Here is a 15606-nt window from a genome sequence, read left to right as displayed (position 1 = left end):
CCTGTATCAGATTTTCAGTTTGCCTTCCCTTGTACCAGGTAGCAATGGCTCGACACTTGAACCTTTTGTAGAAAGGTGCCTGCCAAATAAATCAGTCCAATGTACTGGCACTCTAGCTGAGCAAGCCATGTACTTCATTGACTGAACAGGAGGAATGCTGCATTGTGAGAGGGGAATGAATTAGACCAGAGGCCAGCAAACTTTTTCAGCAGGGGGCCGTTCCACTGTCCCTCAGACCTTGTGGGGGCGCCAGACTATATTTTGAAGGGGGGGGGGGAAATGAATGAATTCCTATGCCCCACAAAAAACCCAGAGATGCATTTTAAATAAAAGGACACATTCTACTCATGTAAAAACACGCTGATTCCCGGACCATCCACGGGCCGGATTTAGAAGGCAGCTGGGCTGGATTCGGCCCCCATGGATTAGACAGCTTTTGAGTCCTTCCAACTCAATTGTTCCAAGCGAAGCCCCACATTCTTTTAATATTCAATAAGCAAACATATTGTGAATACATGTAGCAGCACTGTAGATGAGGAAGGTTTCATGTTTCTATTAGTTTCTAAAACTTTTGTCTACAGAGACTACACACCACATGCTCTTTCTGTTCCGGATCCCTGCATGTGGCAGGCTTTGTGTTCATGCATTATTATTATTATTATTATTATTATTATTACTCCCTGCCCATCTGGCTGGGTTGCCCCAGCCACTCTGCCGCAAAACAGACAGATATGTTATATGGCCTATAGAGGACTTAAGGCAACAAATATCTTTAACAGTTGTTAAATACAAGTGTCATCATGCCCTTGAAAGAAAGTAACACTATTTTTGTAATAGCAAACAATCCTGAACTTAGAAACTTTTAAAAATAGCAGCAAGAAATGCTACATCTAAGGAATCTGCTCACTTACCCATCAAGTATAAGTTTTCTGGAGTAGTTACTGGAACATTGACCAGCTTTATATCATCTTCATCTGCTTTGTCCCAGGAACTAGAATTGACACAAGCACAGCTGGGACAGGATGTGGCACTTTGGACCTAATTTAAAGAAGATGTGCAGGTGTCAGATTTGGGATGCTTAGCTCACATGGCTTTCCGGAAGGGTAGTCATTCAGTTTGGGGATACGTTAAAAAAATGTATCCACTAGATGCCCCCATAGTTTTGTGGGCAATTTGTATGACAATAGCATAGAGGTGCCCCTAGGTAAGAAACGTGCTAGACAAATAAGCCCAAGGGTTTTCAGGCTAGGTGCCTTTAAGGTTCATTTTGTACAGGAGGAAAAGCAAGGTGAGAGTCAGCATAAAAATGGCACACATTCTAGAGGAGCACTGATAAAGGAAGAGAACCTCTTTCCTGCCCCTATGCAAGTTAATAGAAGAAAAAAAATCACCATTCAACAGCTTATCAGCAAACTACATGAAAATAATAAGGTATGCTTACCGAAGCCAAACTCTGTACTGAACCCGAATATTTACTGAAGAGGCCTCCATTTGCATTGATATAGGATTGAGAACCCTTTTCTTTGGCTGAACTCAATGAAAGTGTTAGATTTTGTCTGCTGCTGGAACAACTGGAACCTGAAGAGGAAGATAATACAATCAAAGCAACAGACCTATGCAGACTTACCTGGGAGTAGCCCCCATTGAAGCAAGTGTCACTTGCATGACCACAAAGGGTTTTAATTGAACAACTATCTAATTTTCTGTTGTATTCGAGGAATAACTTTTTAAGATGAGATAACTCCTTCTTTTCAAGTAACTCTTAAAATTATCATTTTGAAAGTAATGTAACATTCTAGAATGCTATTAATGCTGTACAATGATAGTATAAGCTGTGAATCACTAAGCTCTCATCTATTGCTTTCTCTAAGAAAGGATAAGCATGTGCACTTTGTAGTCAGCAAGGCTTGAGGATGGGAAAACAAAAAGGAAGGCTGCAGGCAGGTTTATGCTGGACCTGCTGCTGGGGGAAAAGGTGCTACACGTGTCCATCTCCTTGCAGACCAATCAGGCCTATGCTAAGCCTCCCAACTGTTTATTGTGGTTTAAAAAAATTATCATTAAGCGATAAAGAGGCAGTTTAGGGATTTGTAAAGGAAAGAGTTATGGGGCACACACACTGTTGCATGCATATAGTACATGTTTCAGTGGGAAACCAAGCTGAGGAACTTAAAAAACCAAAAACCTCTACCCCAGTCCCAAAATGCTTGCTTGGCAATAAGCCCCAATTTTTCCAACTTATTTCCATGTACTTCTAAAGCTGGCCACTGCAAGTCTACATAGGCGTGCTCAGAGGTAAGCCCCGCTGTGTTCAATGAGGCTTCCCTCCCAGGTGTGTAGAGAATCTTGGCTTTCCTTAGACATCGTGTCACCTACCTTTCTCTGATACAGGTGTTTTTATATAGTCTAACACGACGTGGCCTGGCTCCCATGGAGATACATTCCTGGTTTTCTTCCCACGCTTTCTTTTGAAGTGATGGGCAAGGAAAAGCACAGACACTGCACCCACTGCTGTTATTACAAATAACTTCTTGAGACCTGGGGAAACCTTAACCTTAAAACACATATTTTAAAAAGTAAGTTACATCATATGTTCTACAGAAGGAGAAAAAAATAATTCAGTTTTGATGCAATAGGTTTAAGTTAACATTTGAAATCTGAACACTACACCAATCAAAGAAACACTGTGCTAGTTATTTTGTATAAATCTTAAATAACGTCTGTAAAATAATAACAACAACACACAATAGGCTAAAATATTATACTTTTATGTTAACTTTGAGAAAGTGTGCGTTTGCATTTATTTTGACAGTTATATTGGATGCTGTATTTCTACATTTTGACCACAGGCCTTTGGATTCCCACTGGCAAATCCAAAGGCCTAGAGAAAACTTGCCCACAAGTTAAAGTGAATGTCTTCTTTTGCTCCCAAAGACCAACACAGATTCTTTAAAAAAAAAAAATATATATATTAATTTTCCAATTTTTAACAAACACAACAAAAACAACATAGAAACAAACACATAAATTCATAATTTCTTAACCTTATTTCCATAAGCCTCTTTTCTCGGACTTCCCCATACCTTCCCCTTTTTGCATCCTTTTATTTTTAACAATTATTCAACAACCCTTTTAGCCAATTAAATATAAATTCATTCTCCCTTTCAATTTCACCCTAAATCAAACAAAATTTACCGCTGTAATTCTACGTCTTCCTCTCCCTTAGCATTTTAGCACTCCTCAATTTTATAGTAGCTCTTAAGATATATTTTAAACTTCTTCCAGTCTTCTTCCACAGTCTCTTTCTCTTGGTCGCGGATTCTGCCGGTCATTTCTGCCAGTCCCATAAAGTCGATCACTTTCGCCTGCCATTCCTCCAGCGTGGGTAACTCTTGTGTCTTCCAATACTTTGCTAGAAGAATCCTTGCTGCCGTAGTAGCGTACAAAAAGAAGTTTTTATCCTTCCTCGACACCAGCTGGCCAACCATACCCAAGAGAAATGCCTCTGGTTTCTTATGAAAGGTGCATTTAAGTACTTTCTTAATCTCATTATAAATCATTTCCCAGAAGGCCTTAATCTTTGGGCAGGTCCACCAAAGGTGGAAGAAGGTACCTTCAGTCTCCAACACAGATTCTTTTCAGGAATTTGATGTGCCCAACATTAGCTACTTTTAGAACAAGGCATGCTCATTACAGCATTTGTTTAACTGCATTAGTCCTACTCTATAATTAATCATATTCTGTGTTTTGATATGTAACCATTTAGAGACATTTCTAAAGGTTTCCACTTGTAGATGCACCTGGCATAATATGTAGCCTGGAACCAACTAAGAATCAGTACACTGTGATGAACTTTATGAACAAATGTATTAGCATAGAGTTGGCAATCACATTATTTATTTGCACCAGACATAACACTACAGCCACTGCCAAATGTACACATGCCTCATGATTTAAAAGAAAATAGCAGAATCTGATGTGATTTCTACTCTCCACTGATTTTTTGTCTTTTTCAATTGATCTAAGGATACAGGAGTAGTTGTGGCGCCTTCTCCCAACCAACAGGTGCTCAGGGAAAACGGGTACCTGGGGTGTGGTCACCAGAGGACTGGGCATGGTTTCTATTAGTTCAGCAGCAGGCAATCTGCTATACTTTTGCAGATCCTCAACACAGGCAAAGTGTGATGCTCAAGACAGTGAATTTCCAACCCTTTCAGTAGTTTTCCTGTGTGCAACACAGACATTCTCACAAAGCATTCTGTGGCTACATGTGGTTTGCCTGTTACCAGACAAATGTCACTATGCTTGCATTATATACAAGTTCTATCTGCACAAGGAGAAGGGGACGACAGAGGACGAGATGGTTGGACAGTGTTCTCGAAGCTACGAACATGAGTTTGACCAAACTGCGGGAGGCAGTGGAAGACAGGAGTGCCTGGCGTGCTCTGGTCCATGGGGTCACGAAGAGTCGGACACGACTGAACAACAACAATCTGCACAAAATGACCCTCTGGATCGCACTCCTAATATGTGTTTCTCAATATACAAACTTTCAGGCTCTCTGTTCATATTGTATAGAGATACCTTCTACATTCAGGTTTTTTCCTAGTTGATGGAACTAGTAGAGGTTTTTTTGTCATTGAGACAAATGATACAGCGGTCTTTCCTCTTCTGGAGTGGAGCACATTGACATCAAGGTAACAAAACTCAGTCCAACACTGTCTATTTCTGTTCTGTTGCTTTTCACCACTCCACCTCCTCTTATAGTGCAGCAGCGTTTCTAGCAGTCGGGGCTCCACCCTACCCTGCTTTAGAAACAGATGTTGTATGTCCTATCCACCACCACCCACAGTAAAAGCCTGCTCTAGATTATTTCTGTCTTCCTGATTCTGCAGATCATGCTAAATATTGGAAGTATCAACACTCTGTAAATGCTCATCTTGTAAACTGGTACAAAACTGACAGCAACATGATTAAATTTGTAGAAATCTTAAAAAAACAAAATATTGTCTGAAGCCTTCTGTGACTTGCATTAGCAAGAAAACATACACATAGGGTGTGGTTATTTGCAAGATATTCTTAAGAGGTAGTCCCTATTTTATAATTATTAAAACTGCCAACAAGGGGTGGTATCTGACTAAACTGTACTACAAGAGACCTGCTGAAATAAAGCAATTAAAATTAGTTGCTGCTAACTTCTCTCCTGTGATTTCAACAGGTCTGCTCTGTATATGACTTAGCTGTATACTACCCATATTACTCTTAAGGGTTTTTTGTTTATTCATATCAGTGAGCTCAATAAAAAACTTTACACTGAAAGGCAGAAAATAATTAGAAACTGGCTAGACAATACATCAAATAATGCACTTTGACGCAAAACAGAAAAAACAAGATAGGCAGTACTGGTTGTAATCACTCTACAATTGAGATGTATGGCACTGCAAAGGCTTCACTGCAGCCTCTGCAGTCCAGTACATGTAACAGAATGAAATCTACTGGAATCCACAGCGATATTTTTTTTTTAATGCTACGTTCAAGAATAATTTTTATATAAACCATCTTAACCAAATACGTATTACATAAAAGCACATTATATAAAACACTGTTAGATGTTAGCTTCAAAAAGCACTACAAGCTAAAATAAAGAAATGCAAGTGTTACCTGGGTTAGGGAAGAATACCAGGAAAGAGGAAGATCAAATACTCTTAAAGCTGCTGTCTTCAAAGATAAACGTGTCTCACTAGCAGCGTCTTCTGACATGGCTCCTTCTTTCCCACAGCATCATTGAGTGACACTAAGTCAAAACCATATTACTTGCAGACGATGCTGGATATAGGCTGCCAATGAGAGACAGATATTGGACTATACACCTCACGCTTTGTGAAGTTAACTCAGTGGCTTCAAACTTCCTTCCTTCCATCCAGAGTTCCAATGGTACAAATAGCAAAGATAGTTTGAAGTGGAACAGTGAATGTCGTGGAGAAAGTAAAAGGTACACACCCTTCCAATTTCCTGTAAATAGTAGCAGCAATATCCTAACTGTCTACACAAAAGGAAGCCCCATCAAAGTCAGTGGGCCTTACTCCCAAGTAAGCCCAATACTGCAATTCTATACACACTTATCTAAAAGTAAAGTCTATTAAAAACTCAATAAGACTTACCTCGGGCAGATGTGAATAAGATTTCAGTGCTAATGAACAGCTCTGAGTACTGAGAAAACTATGGAGTTTTCCAGTGTGTTACTCTTTTTTATTTTTTTATCTTTGAAAGCATACAGAGCACAACACACAAAAACAGAAAGATTACTCCTAAGATTTATAACTGCCATTTGGCTGACCTGTGAGTTAATTGAGATATTTGGAGCACTTAAAAAAAGAAAACTGTGCAAAAGATTTTGAAAAGCCTGCAAAGCAGCTTATCTCCACACAAAGGTTTTTAACAAGCTTACACACACACACACACAAAATACAAAGATGAATAAGAGTAAATGTTTCTAGGCAGAAAAACAAAAAAGTGGGGAAATGTTTTAAAGTGGAAGGTACCATCAAACCAAATAATAATAATAATAATAATAATAATTTGAATGGATGACAGTGGAATTTCCCATAACTCATATCTGACAGTGGGGGGGGGGGGGGTGCTATTTATGGTATTGAGCCAAGACAGATTTCAGTCTGTTACTTTGGATTTCTAATTATTGTTATTTTAACATGCATCACCATTAAGAGGGGGAAGAGACATAGTTCTTAACATTAAAATAAGTATTTAAAACCTAAATTGAAAATTTATTTTTTCCATATCCAGCTTGCATAACTGCAAGGGTGGGGGAAAAGCAGATGACATGACAATGTTTGTAGAGAACAGTAGAGTAATATATTGCAGTTAACTCACAGAATGGCTTCTAAAGGATCCTGCGACTGAGCTATCCTGTTATAATGTCCTACTCTGACATGTTATCCAAAACCTTCACAGGCCCATTTGGGCATCCCTTATCCCCACAATACCATACTACCCCATGGCTGCCTCTTATTGCACCCTGATTCATTACTACTGTATATTATATATAAGCTCTTTGATACAAGATCACAAGACCAACCCCGTATTTTTGGCCCAGATTTTTCCTTGAGCCCCAGCAAGGGTGGGGCTCAGCCAAGAGGGTCACGGCCTCCCCACCTGCTAGGATGGGGTTGGAAGCAGCTCTTCTCACGCTGGAAGACCAAACAAACCGCCTCCACGGAACAATAACGAAAAAAGGAACCGAAACCAGACCTGGCGGCTTCTCGGGGCTGCACCGCAGACACCAAGCGCGAAGCGACCCGGTTCCTCCTTTGCACCAGCTGCGATTCCGGCTGCCCAAAAGTGGGGCGGGGGTGGGGTTTGAGAGAGATCATAGAGAGGAAATTGTAGAGTAATATGTGCCTCCTCTTGCTTCCGGATCAATTATTTTTTTTGGGTGGGGGGGAAGGTTTCCCTCTTCATTAGGGTGCCAAGAGCCAACGCGTCACCATTCAGTTGAGTAAGGCAGGGAGGGGAAAATCTTAGCAGGTTTATTTTCGCCGCGTGCTTTGCGGGAGCTGCTGGCGCATTGTGCTTCCATTCATTTGCAAACAGGGCGTGCTGCCATCACTCTGAGGCTATGATCTCATGCAGCCTTAGTTGGGGCATAAACCCCATTGAACGCTGCAAGGTTTAAGCTCCGGTATACATAAGACCTGTGTGAGCGACATAGCCAATTGCAGGTAAGGCAGGGTCAGGGATATAGAATTTCTAGCTTTTTAAGGACCGATTTAACAACTTGCCATTAACGAAATGCATCTGGTAGGTGACCATTATGCGCACCTTTATAAAAGTGTTACCGTCAGAATCTGTTAACCTCTGATCCACCCTATCTGAAATTGGAGAGAGGATACGGAGGTTACAAGTGTTCTTTCCAACCTGCAGTATTAATAAGACTGGGCCACATGGCAGGCTTGTCATAAGCCACACTGCAACAGTTTAAAAACCATTCTATTATTTTTACACATGAAAATTTACTGGGTGTCAAGAGACTTGCTGCTGTCAAAATACTGCAATTATAAACTTGTAGATTTCTCCATTATCTCCTAGGAGCAGTTGGCATTTCTGTCACTCTTCGGGATTTAAAAAGCTGTGGAAATGAACCAGCACCTAAGGCTGGTTTTAATCTCTAGCAAAAAATAAAAATCCTGCTTACAGAAAAAGGGCAATTCATTTAAATCCTATGTGTGTCTCCTCAGAGGTAAGCCCACGCAGTTCAATGTGATACATATCTCAAGGGAAAATCAGTTTGGAATTACTACCTTATGACTTTACCCCAGCCCAAATGGGCTAGAGCCTCACACTCTCCATCCATCGACATGCATGCAGCTGCTGTGCACTTTTAAATGTTGTTATATGCCACCTCAATCTCTGAGCGATGCGAGATTCCAGGGGTACCAAGCGTGCAAACCAGGGTCCTTTGGAACAATGAGGCACAGAGGACACAGTGGTGTCTTTATATTGTTTATATATGCAACCTAAATTCTACATGGAGGAGTCCACAGCATTCCTCCCCAAGAGGTTTCTGTTCCTCTCTGGACTGCATCCTTGCAGCCCAAGAGCAAGAAGCTGTGCCCTCTGACCCATAACTCGCTTCTGTCTGCTTGCATCACACTGTTCCTCTTAAGCTTTCCTTGCCTCTGCCTTTTTTAAATCTGGCCAAAGTGCTAATGGCTCATTTATCCCCAGGCCATTACTGCAAAGGAAATTAGGATGACTCCATTACCTTTCAACTCCTGTTGATTTCCTAGGATTAAGATGTATCTAATAAACAATTTAGGAAATTTGCCCAGCATAAATGCTCATTAAATGATTAGAAGTGTCTAGCACACAGGTCAAATGCACACATGAATTATCTTAAACACACATAAGTCACGCTATTTCCCGGTTCTAGCACTTCTAAACTTAATAAAATTATAACAATCACTAAGCTCAGGCATTTAGCACCTACACACCTATAACAATTTTGTGTGTGCGGTGTGGGAAGAGAATTAATATTAGAATTTTTTTACGTCTATGGCCCATTAGTTGGCCGAGAAGGAAAACGGGCAGCAACCTCTTTCCGAGGTCAAAGGAAAGAAAAACACACACGAAGAAGCCAGGACGCACCTTCCCCACAAATCTTTGCCTAAACAGAACCACGTGTTTTCGCCACACCTCAGGCGTCAAGCCCTGTTCGAATTTTCTCCACAACATTCAAAAGGACAAAGCAGTTCGGAACGTCCACTTCCCACCGCAAAAACCCACTCATCCCTTTCCCCTCCCTTCTTATCTCTATGGTCCCTATTTCCCCACCCACCTTTAACGAATAGCGTGCTCTTGAAGGCGCGCACGCGCAAAAGAAGGTGAGTCGACCGCCGCCCTCTTTGTTTAGGGCAACATCGCTCCTCCTTTTTCTCCTCCTCCTCTCAGCCATCTCTCCACACCAGTGAAAGCGAGCGCTGCCATCTTGGTACGGGGCCCATTGCGAGTGACAGCCCGGCTTGGAGCGGTGAGGAAGGCTGCGGCCCAGTGAGAGAGAGAGAGAGAGAGGCGGAAAGAAGCGGAAGGCGGCGGAGCCGCCTGCCTCTCTTGGACCTCCATCTCTTGGCGAGGTTGGCCGTGTGGGAGGCAGGTGAGGAGAAAAGGGCGAGGACGCAGCGGCCGTTATAATGAAGCGGGAGGGCGGGAATTGGCGTTGGGATGCGAGGAAAGCGGCCTCGCAAGTTGGCCTGGGCTGCTTTCGCGGAAGAACCAGGTCTTTTAACCTCCCTGAAGAAGTAAACCCCATTCGGTTGAGTGGGGTTTATTTCACCTGAGGTAAAAGCGTATAGGGTTGCAGTCTTGAGGACTGGGGCCTCTCCGTCGGTTTATCGATGCTTCCACCCCTGTTGGAGGTGGTGGAGAACTGAAGTCCCATTTTCGAGATATGTTGATTCCCCATCCCTCTTTCTTTCTTTCTTTCTTTCTTTCAGTAGCCTCGATTTTTTTATTAACATCACACACCTGCACACTCCTTAGCTGTAAGCCAAGGATTGGTCCTGGAATTATTTTTCCACTGCCAGCAGGTTTTGAGTCTGAAATAAGTCTTGGATCTTAAGGGAGTGAAAATGAAGGAATGGCACGCGAGCATGTACAGAGGGGTCCTTTCGAGAACAAAATGCCAATGCTATCCTATGCTGTATCAACAGAAGCGTAGTGTCTTGATCCAGGGAAGTCATAGTCCCTCTCTGTTCTCCCTCGGTCAGGAATATTGTGTCCCGTTCTGGGCGCCACAATTTAAGAAGGATGTTGACAAGCTGGAATGTGTGCAGATGAGGGTGGCCAAGGTGATTGAGGGTGTGGAAGTCAAGCCTTATGAGAAACAGTGGAGGGAATTTGGTATGTTAGCCAGGTGAAGAGGAGCCCCAGAGGAGGTCTGATAGCCATCTTCAAATATCTAAAAGGCCAGCACACGGAAGATGGAAAAAGTTTGTTTTCTCCTGTTCCCGAGGGTAGGGCTTGAACTAATGGCTTCAAGTTACAAGAAAGGAGATTTTGACTAAACACCAGGAAGAACTTTCTGACAGCAAAAGCCTGTTTGACAGTGGAACAGACTCCCACAAGAAGCAGAGGCTTGACAACCATATGTCAGGAGTGCTCTGATGGTGTTTCCTGCTTGGCAGGGGGTTGGACTCGATGGCCCTTGTGGTCTCTTCCAACTCTATGATTCTATGATTCTAAGAGATGGTGGACTGTCCTTCCTTGGAGGTTTTTAAGCAGAGCTTGGATGGGCATCTGTCATGGATGCTCAAGTTGAGATTCCTGTATTGCAGAGGGTTGTACTAGATGACCCTTGGGGTCCCTTCCAACTCTACAATTCTATGAATGACCCCTCTAACCCTGTATAGCTGTAGTAAGGGAGAAAGGGGCTTCCAGGTCACAGAAAGTGACTTCCAAACTAACCAGCACCCAGGTATTTCTCCCACCTTGGAAAGTGAATAAAAGCTATGCCTGTGTGTTAGATCCAGATATAAGTAGCTTTCTTTTTAAGGGTTATCATGTTGCTATGTGATGTTCGATTTGTGAAGCTCAAAAGTGCTGGCGTGCCTTAAAATAGATACATTGTTGGAGCAAAACTTAAAAACAAAAGCAAAATGTAGGCTTCCGTTCTCTTTTTATAAAGCTAGGCAGTCTTGACATAATATGTGCTGCTATGCCCTAGGGAACATTGTAATCTGGAAGAAGGGGCAAATTAGGAAAAATGTGACATTACTATTTAAGGGCCATTAAGAAAATGTGTGTTTGTGTTGGGGTGGGGAGGAGAGGAGAGGAAAAGAGAAAGGAGTGATACTTTTTCTCATATATCATACTGTACCTGACCTTATAGTTCAGATGCTGCATTTAATAAATAATTGGGACATCTATTCTGTGCTGCAGAGCATCATAGAGAGAAAGCATGGTTGGCAAACTCCACTGCAGTTTGCAGTAGTGCAGGGACAGCAGTTCTGCTGCAAAAAGATCAATCTGCAGAATATGCTGCGGGACAGCCAATTCTTTCTTTTAATATTCTTAAAGGATGCAAAGGGAGGACTCAGATAGCATGAAACAGATTGTATTTAAGAAACTTCTGTTTCCTCTTAATGCTATATACATAAGCGCTTGGAATAAATATTGTTGTTATTGTGGCATTTGTAGAATTTAATGCAAACTCTGTTTATTTTATATGAGTGAGCTCTTTTTGGAGAAAGAGAGTAGGAAGAAATCAGCTTGGATAAATGTCCTCAAGAAGGAAATATATTATAGTTGATCCTTCCTAGTTTTTCTTCTGAGTTTTTAACTGCAGTTTTGTAAAACAAAAGGTATATTAATATGAGATAATGAAATCATCCCTTATGAACACCTCTGAACATACTGTGCATTGGATTTTCTGCTGGATAAAATGGATATATCTTTTTAAAATCTGAAAATGATACACAAAAAACTGAATGCATATGTGCGCGCGCTCTCTCTCTCATTAAGAGGACATATATTTGGAAAAGATGAAATGATATATTCTGTTAGTCCAAAAATGTCATGAGAACAACAGTTCGGTTATTGGGTGTTAAACATAACACACGGTTAGCATTTTAATAGTAATTAGGAGTTGAATATCTCTGAGTTTGTGAAATTGCCAAGAGACAAAGACACCTCATAGAATGTTAAGAATAATCCAGAAACAACAATATTATGAAGTAAAAGAGACTATTATTGATAATAGCCTCTGTGTGAAGGGTATATGTTTGCAACCCATTGTAAACATACAAAAAAATTATAGATCTTTATCATTGTAAGCTTGGAAGAGAGAAATTATGTATCACGACCATAACTACAATAATTTATGCTCTACATTTTCTGTTTTATATCCTGGGTAGATCCTGTTTATATGATGAAAATAATAAAGTACAATTGTTGGGAGGCTTCACGTAACATTATTGGTTGTCATACAGCAGTCTAAATAAAGTTTATTTCTAGTAAGTAGCAAATAATTTGAGGGGGCAAAGCTCTTATGGTTCTCAGGATGCAAGTTGTCAAATTTCCTTTTGATACCTGATCTTTCTGCTCACTAAATTATTTAGATTGGGTTGCAATCTCCTTCGCCATTTTTTCCTTTGTTAAAGAAATAACAAATATTTGCTGTTTTCTCAAATGAATTGAAAACTAGCTTCTGTGATTATTTGGCATTTGGATGTTTAAATCTATTAAATATACACTGGTTAACTCAGCACCTTTTACGATACCCCTCACAATGTGACATCCTGTTTCAAATGAATTTTTAATATCAGCCTTTGCATCATTAAACATGTCTTTCAGAATTATATTAGATGCCATGGTGTATAGCAGGAAGTTATGAAATAATCCTTTGGTCTATTTAGGGAACCAGGGATTGAACTGGGTTGTATCCAGTTGGTCTCCCTCTACTGTCAGAATATATCTGTCAGCAGAGGCAATTTTGAGTGATTCTGCCTTTTCCATCCCCCCAATCTGCTCCAGAGGGTTAGGAGAGTTTCTGGATTAGATTGTAACAGTCACACCAAAGGCTGTTTGGGATAAAATGAATTACCAAAAATTGCCTCCCACCCCATTCCACTGTTGGATCCCTCCCTTCATTGGAGGAGCACGACTTGGATACCACCTATTGGTTTTAGTGTAAATTAGAATAGGACCTACACTCAGGTCTTGCTTTCAGACTTCCCATAAGCATCTTGTTGGCCACTGTGAGAGCAGGATGCTGGACTAGATGAGCCAATGGCCTGACTCAGCAGGCTTTTCTTATGTTCTTATCTGTAATATGGATACCACCAGTACCACTTCCCTCAATACAGTGGTACCTCAGTTTAAGAACAGTCCGGTTTAAGAACGATTTGGTTTACAAACTCCGCAAAACCAGAAAGTGTTCTGGTTTGAGAAATTTACCTCGGTCTAAGAACGGAATCCGAACAGTGGAAGGGCACCAGCGGCGGGAGGCCTCATTAGAGGAAGCGTGCTTCGGTTTAAGAATGGTTTCGGTTTAATAACAGACTTCCGGAACGTATTAAGTTCGTAAACCAAGGTACCACTGTATTTTGTTTTGTTATTTCACATTCATTTTTTAATGTTAGCATAAGTCGTAATGATGTGGTTTCGCCTTTACTAAACCCTTTTTGCATGCTATCAGTTGCACAGATGTCTCACAGTACAATCACTATGTTTCCCTCTCAAGATGTAGATACAACCTGAATTTGGAAGAGACCACTATTAAAATGTCAGCGCTAAGCAATGATTGTTCGCATTTGGAGTCTGTTGGTGAAATAACCAAGGAAGACTTAATACACAAGTCACATGTGAGTTTCTGCTGAGTACATTCCTTGATGGATTAACATGGACTTATTTTTGAATTAATGATCTTTGCCTTGAATTGTGCAATACATTTTAGTGCTAGGTGTTACAACAGGCAGCATGCTTGTTTTATTAATAATATTTTATTATATCCTGCCTTCCTCTAAAAGGATCCCAGGGTGGCTAGCATAATCATTAAATGAATGACCACAGGAAGAAGCCTTTTAAGCTAATCTATTTAGGTAGGAGTTTAGGTATCATATATTTATGTGCCTAAGTGGACATGGGATTTTGAAGCAGTTGCTAAATTTTTTTAAAATTAATTTTTATTAAAGTTTTTCTGTGGTACAAAACAAACAGATAAAGAGTTTAAGATTGGGAGACATGTAATACAGGCTTAAACATTCTATTTTTAAATTGTAGTCCTACACACTTTCCTGTGACTAGGTCCAAACTAACCTAGTTGTGTTTACTTTTGAGCATTCTTTCTATAGTCCTTTTTATATGGATATAGAGCAGGGGTCATAGAGAGTAACCTGTATCAGTGGCACCAAAGATGTGGAACAGCAGCTGATTTTGTAGAAACAGAATTTTTGTGTGAGTAAACATATAAAAATTGCAGATTCTCTGAAGTAATGAACAGATAAATATTTAGACTTTATAATATGAGAATAGGGCTTTTTGCCCTTTTGCTCCTCTCTGACTAATTTTATTAACTAACCACATCACTCTCTGCTTTTAATAGGGTACTTGCCAGGACTGTAAAGTGAAAGGACCAAATCTTTGGGCATGCTTAGAGGTAAGATGAAATTCCATTTATTATATGCAACAGGAAAGAGGTTTTTTTCCCTAGAACCTTAAGTTTAAAACTGATAATTCAAGGGTGAGAGCAGTATTCACCTGCCACTAGGCTTGGCTGGATTGTAGCGCGAACTGTGTTTGTGGAGTGGATTCTTCAAGTGTCCTCTGCAGTGTGTCCTTGTGAGTTATAGGTTGTTCCCCTAACAAAGGCCACCTTTGAAACTATATTTGGGCTGTGCTTTGAACTCAGCAATTGTGAGTTCAAGTCCAGTGTTCTGGCTGCAGAACCCCATGTTGGCTTTCAATTCTCCCCTAAACTTGAATACCATAATTGAGCAAGTATGCTAAACAACCTCCATGCATGCCCTTTTGAGAAAAGCATGTTTCAAAGATAATTTTGGCTCGGACACTGTATATAATATTTTGCATTTTGTTAAATAAAAATACTGTTTTGTTAAAATAAAATCCCTTTTTGGAGAATGCAGTTGGCTGACAAAATGGGAGTGATAGGTGAAAAAACTGGCAAACACTTAAATAAATAAATGTTCTTAGTAAAAGCTCACCTACTATTTTCACTTTAGAAAGAATTCTAATCAGAAATGTTTGGTATGCTATAAGTTAGTTGCCAGCTTTCTGCCATATAATCATTAAACTGTGTAGTTGTTCCTGCATAAGAAGTGCCACTTAAGTCACTGGACACCATCCCTGCCTTTTGTGTGGATGCTTTTCTTTAGATTCAGAAAGGAGCCCCAGCAACCTACTGCTTGCTGTTGATTTCTGGTGTCCTGTTTTTATTTTAAAATGCCTAATTACTAATCATGTTCACTGTTTTTGTAATCTACAAAGCATTGCCATAATTATTTACATTTTCTTGTTTGAACTACTTGTAGATCCACCAAATTGAATGAACATGATTTGTAAGGGCTTGAGAAA

At 40.5% G+C, this 15606-nt stretch overlaps 2 protein-coding genes across 9 annotated transcripts in view; one reads left to right on the top strand and one right to left on the bottom strand.

Annotated features, from left to right (window-relative positions):
• Positions 1-9464, bottom strand: part of MIGA1 (mitoguardin 1) — a 36990-nt gene extending 27526 nt beyond the window's left edge. Inside the window, exons 1-5 of one of the 4 annotated variants that reach the window (XM_079981952.1) lie at positions 9356-9464; positions 5662-5837; positions 2377-2554; positions 1442-1578; positions 912-1038 (exon numbers count right to left, since the gene is read on the bottom strand). In XM_079981952.1, the coding sequence (XP_079838078.1) occupies positions 912-1038; positions 1442-1578; positions 2377-2554; positions 5662-5760 (541 nt within the window). In that variant the 5' untranslated portion in view covers positions 5761-5837; positions 9356-9464. The other 3 variants (XM_079981950.1, XM_079981953.1, XM_079981951.1) reach the window with 3 other exon arrangements.
• Positions 9465-9505: 41 nt separating this feature from the next.
• Positions 9506-15606, top strand: part of USP33 (ubiquitin specific peptidase 33) — a 31158-nt gene continuing 25057 nt past the window's right edge. For 3 of the 5 annotated variants that reach the window (XM_079981948.1, XM_079981947.1, XM_079981945.1), the window contains exons 1-3: positions 9506-9670; positions 13757-13877; positions 14618-14671. In XM_079981948.1, the coding sequence (XP_079838074.1) occupies positions 13797-13877; positions 14618-14671 (135 nt within the window). In that variant the 5' untranslated portion in view covers positions 9506-9670; positions 13757-13796. Of the gene's footprint in view, positions 9671-13756; positions 13878-14617; positions 14672-15606 lie in introns of those variants that run through there. The other 2 variants (XM_079981946.1, XM_079981949.1) reach the window with 2 other exon arrangements.

Source organism: Podarcis cretensis (assembly GCF_951804945.1).
Source record: "Podarcis cretensis genome assembly, chromosome: 6".
NCBI lineage: Eukaryota > Metazoa > Chordata > Lepidosauria > Squamata > Lacertidae > Podarcis > Podarcis cretensis.
This window is presented reverse-complemented; position numbering and strand designations above follow the sequence as displayed.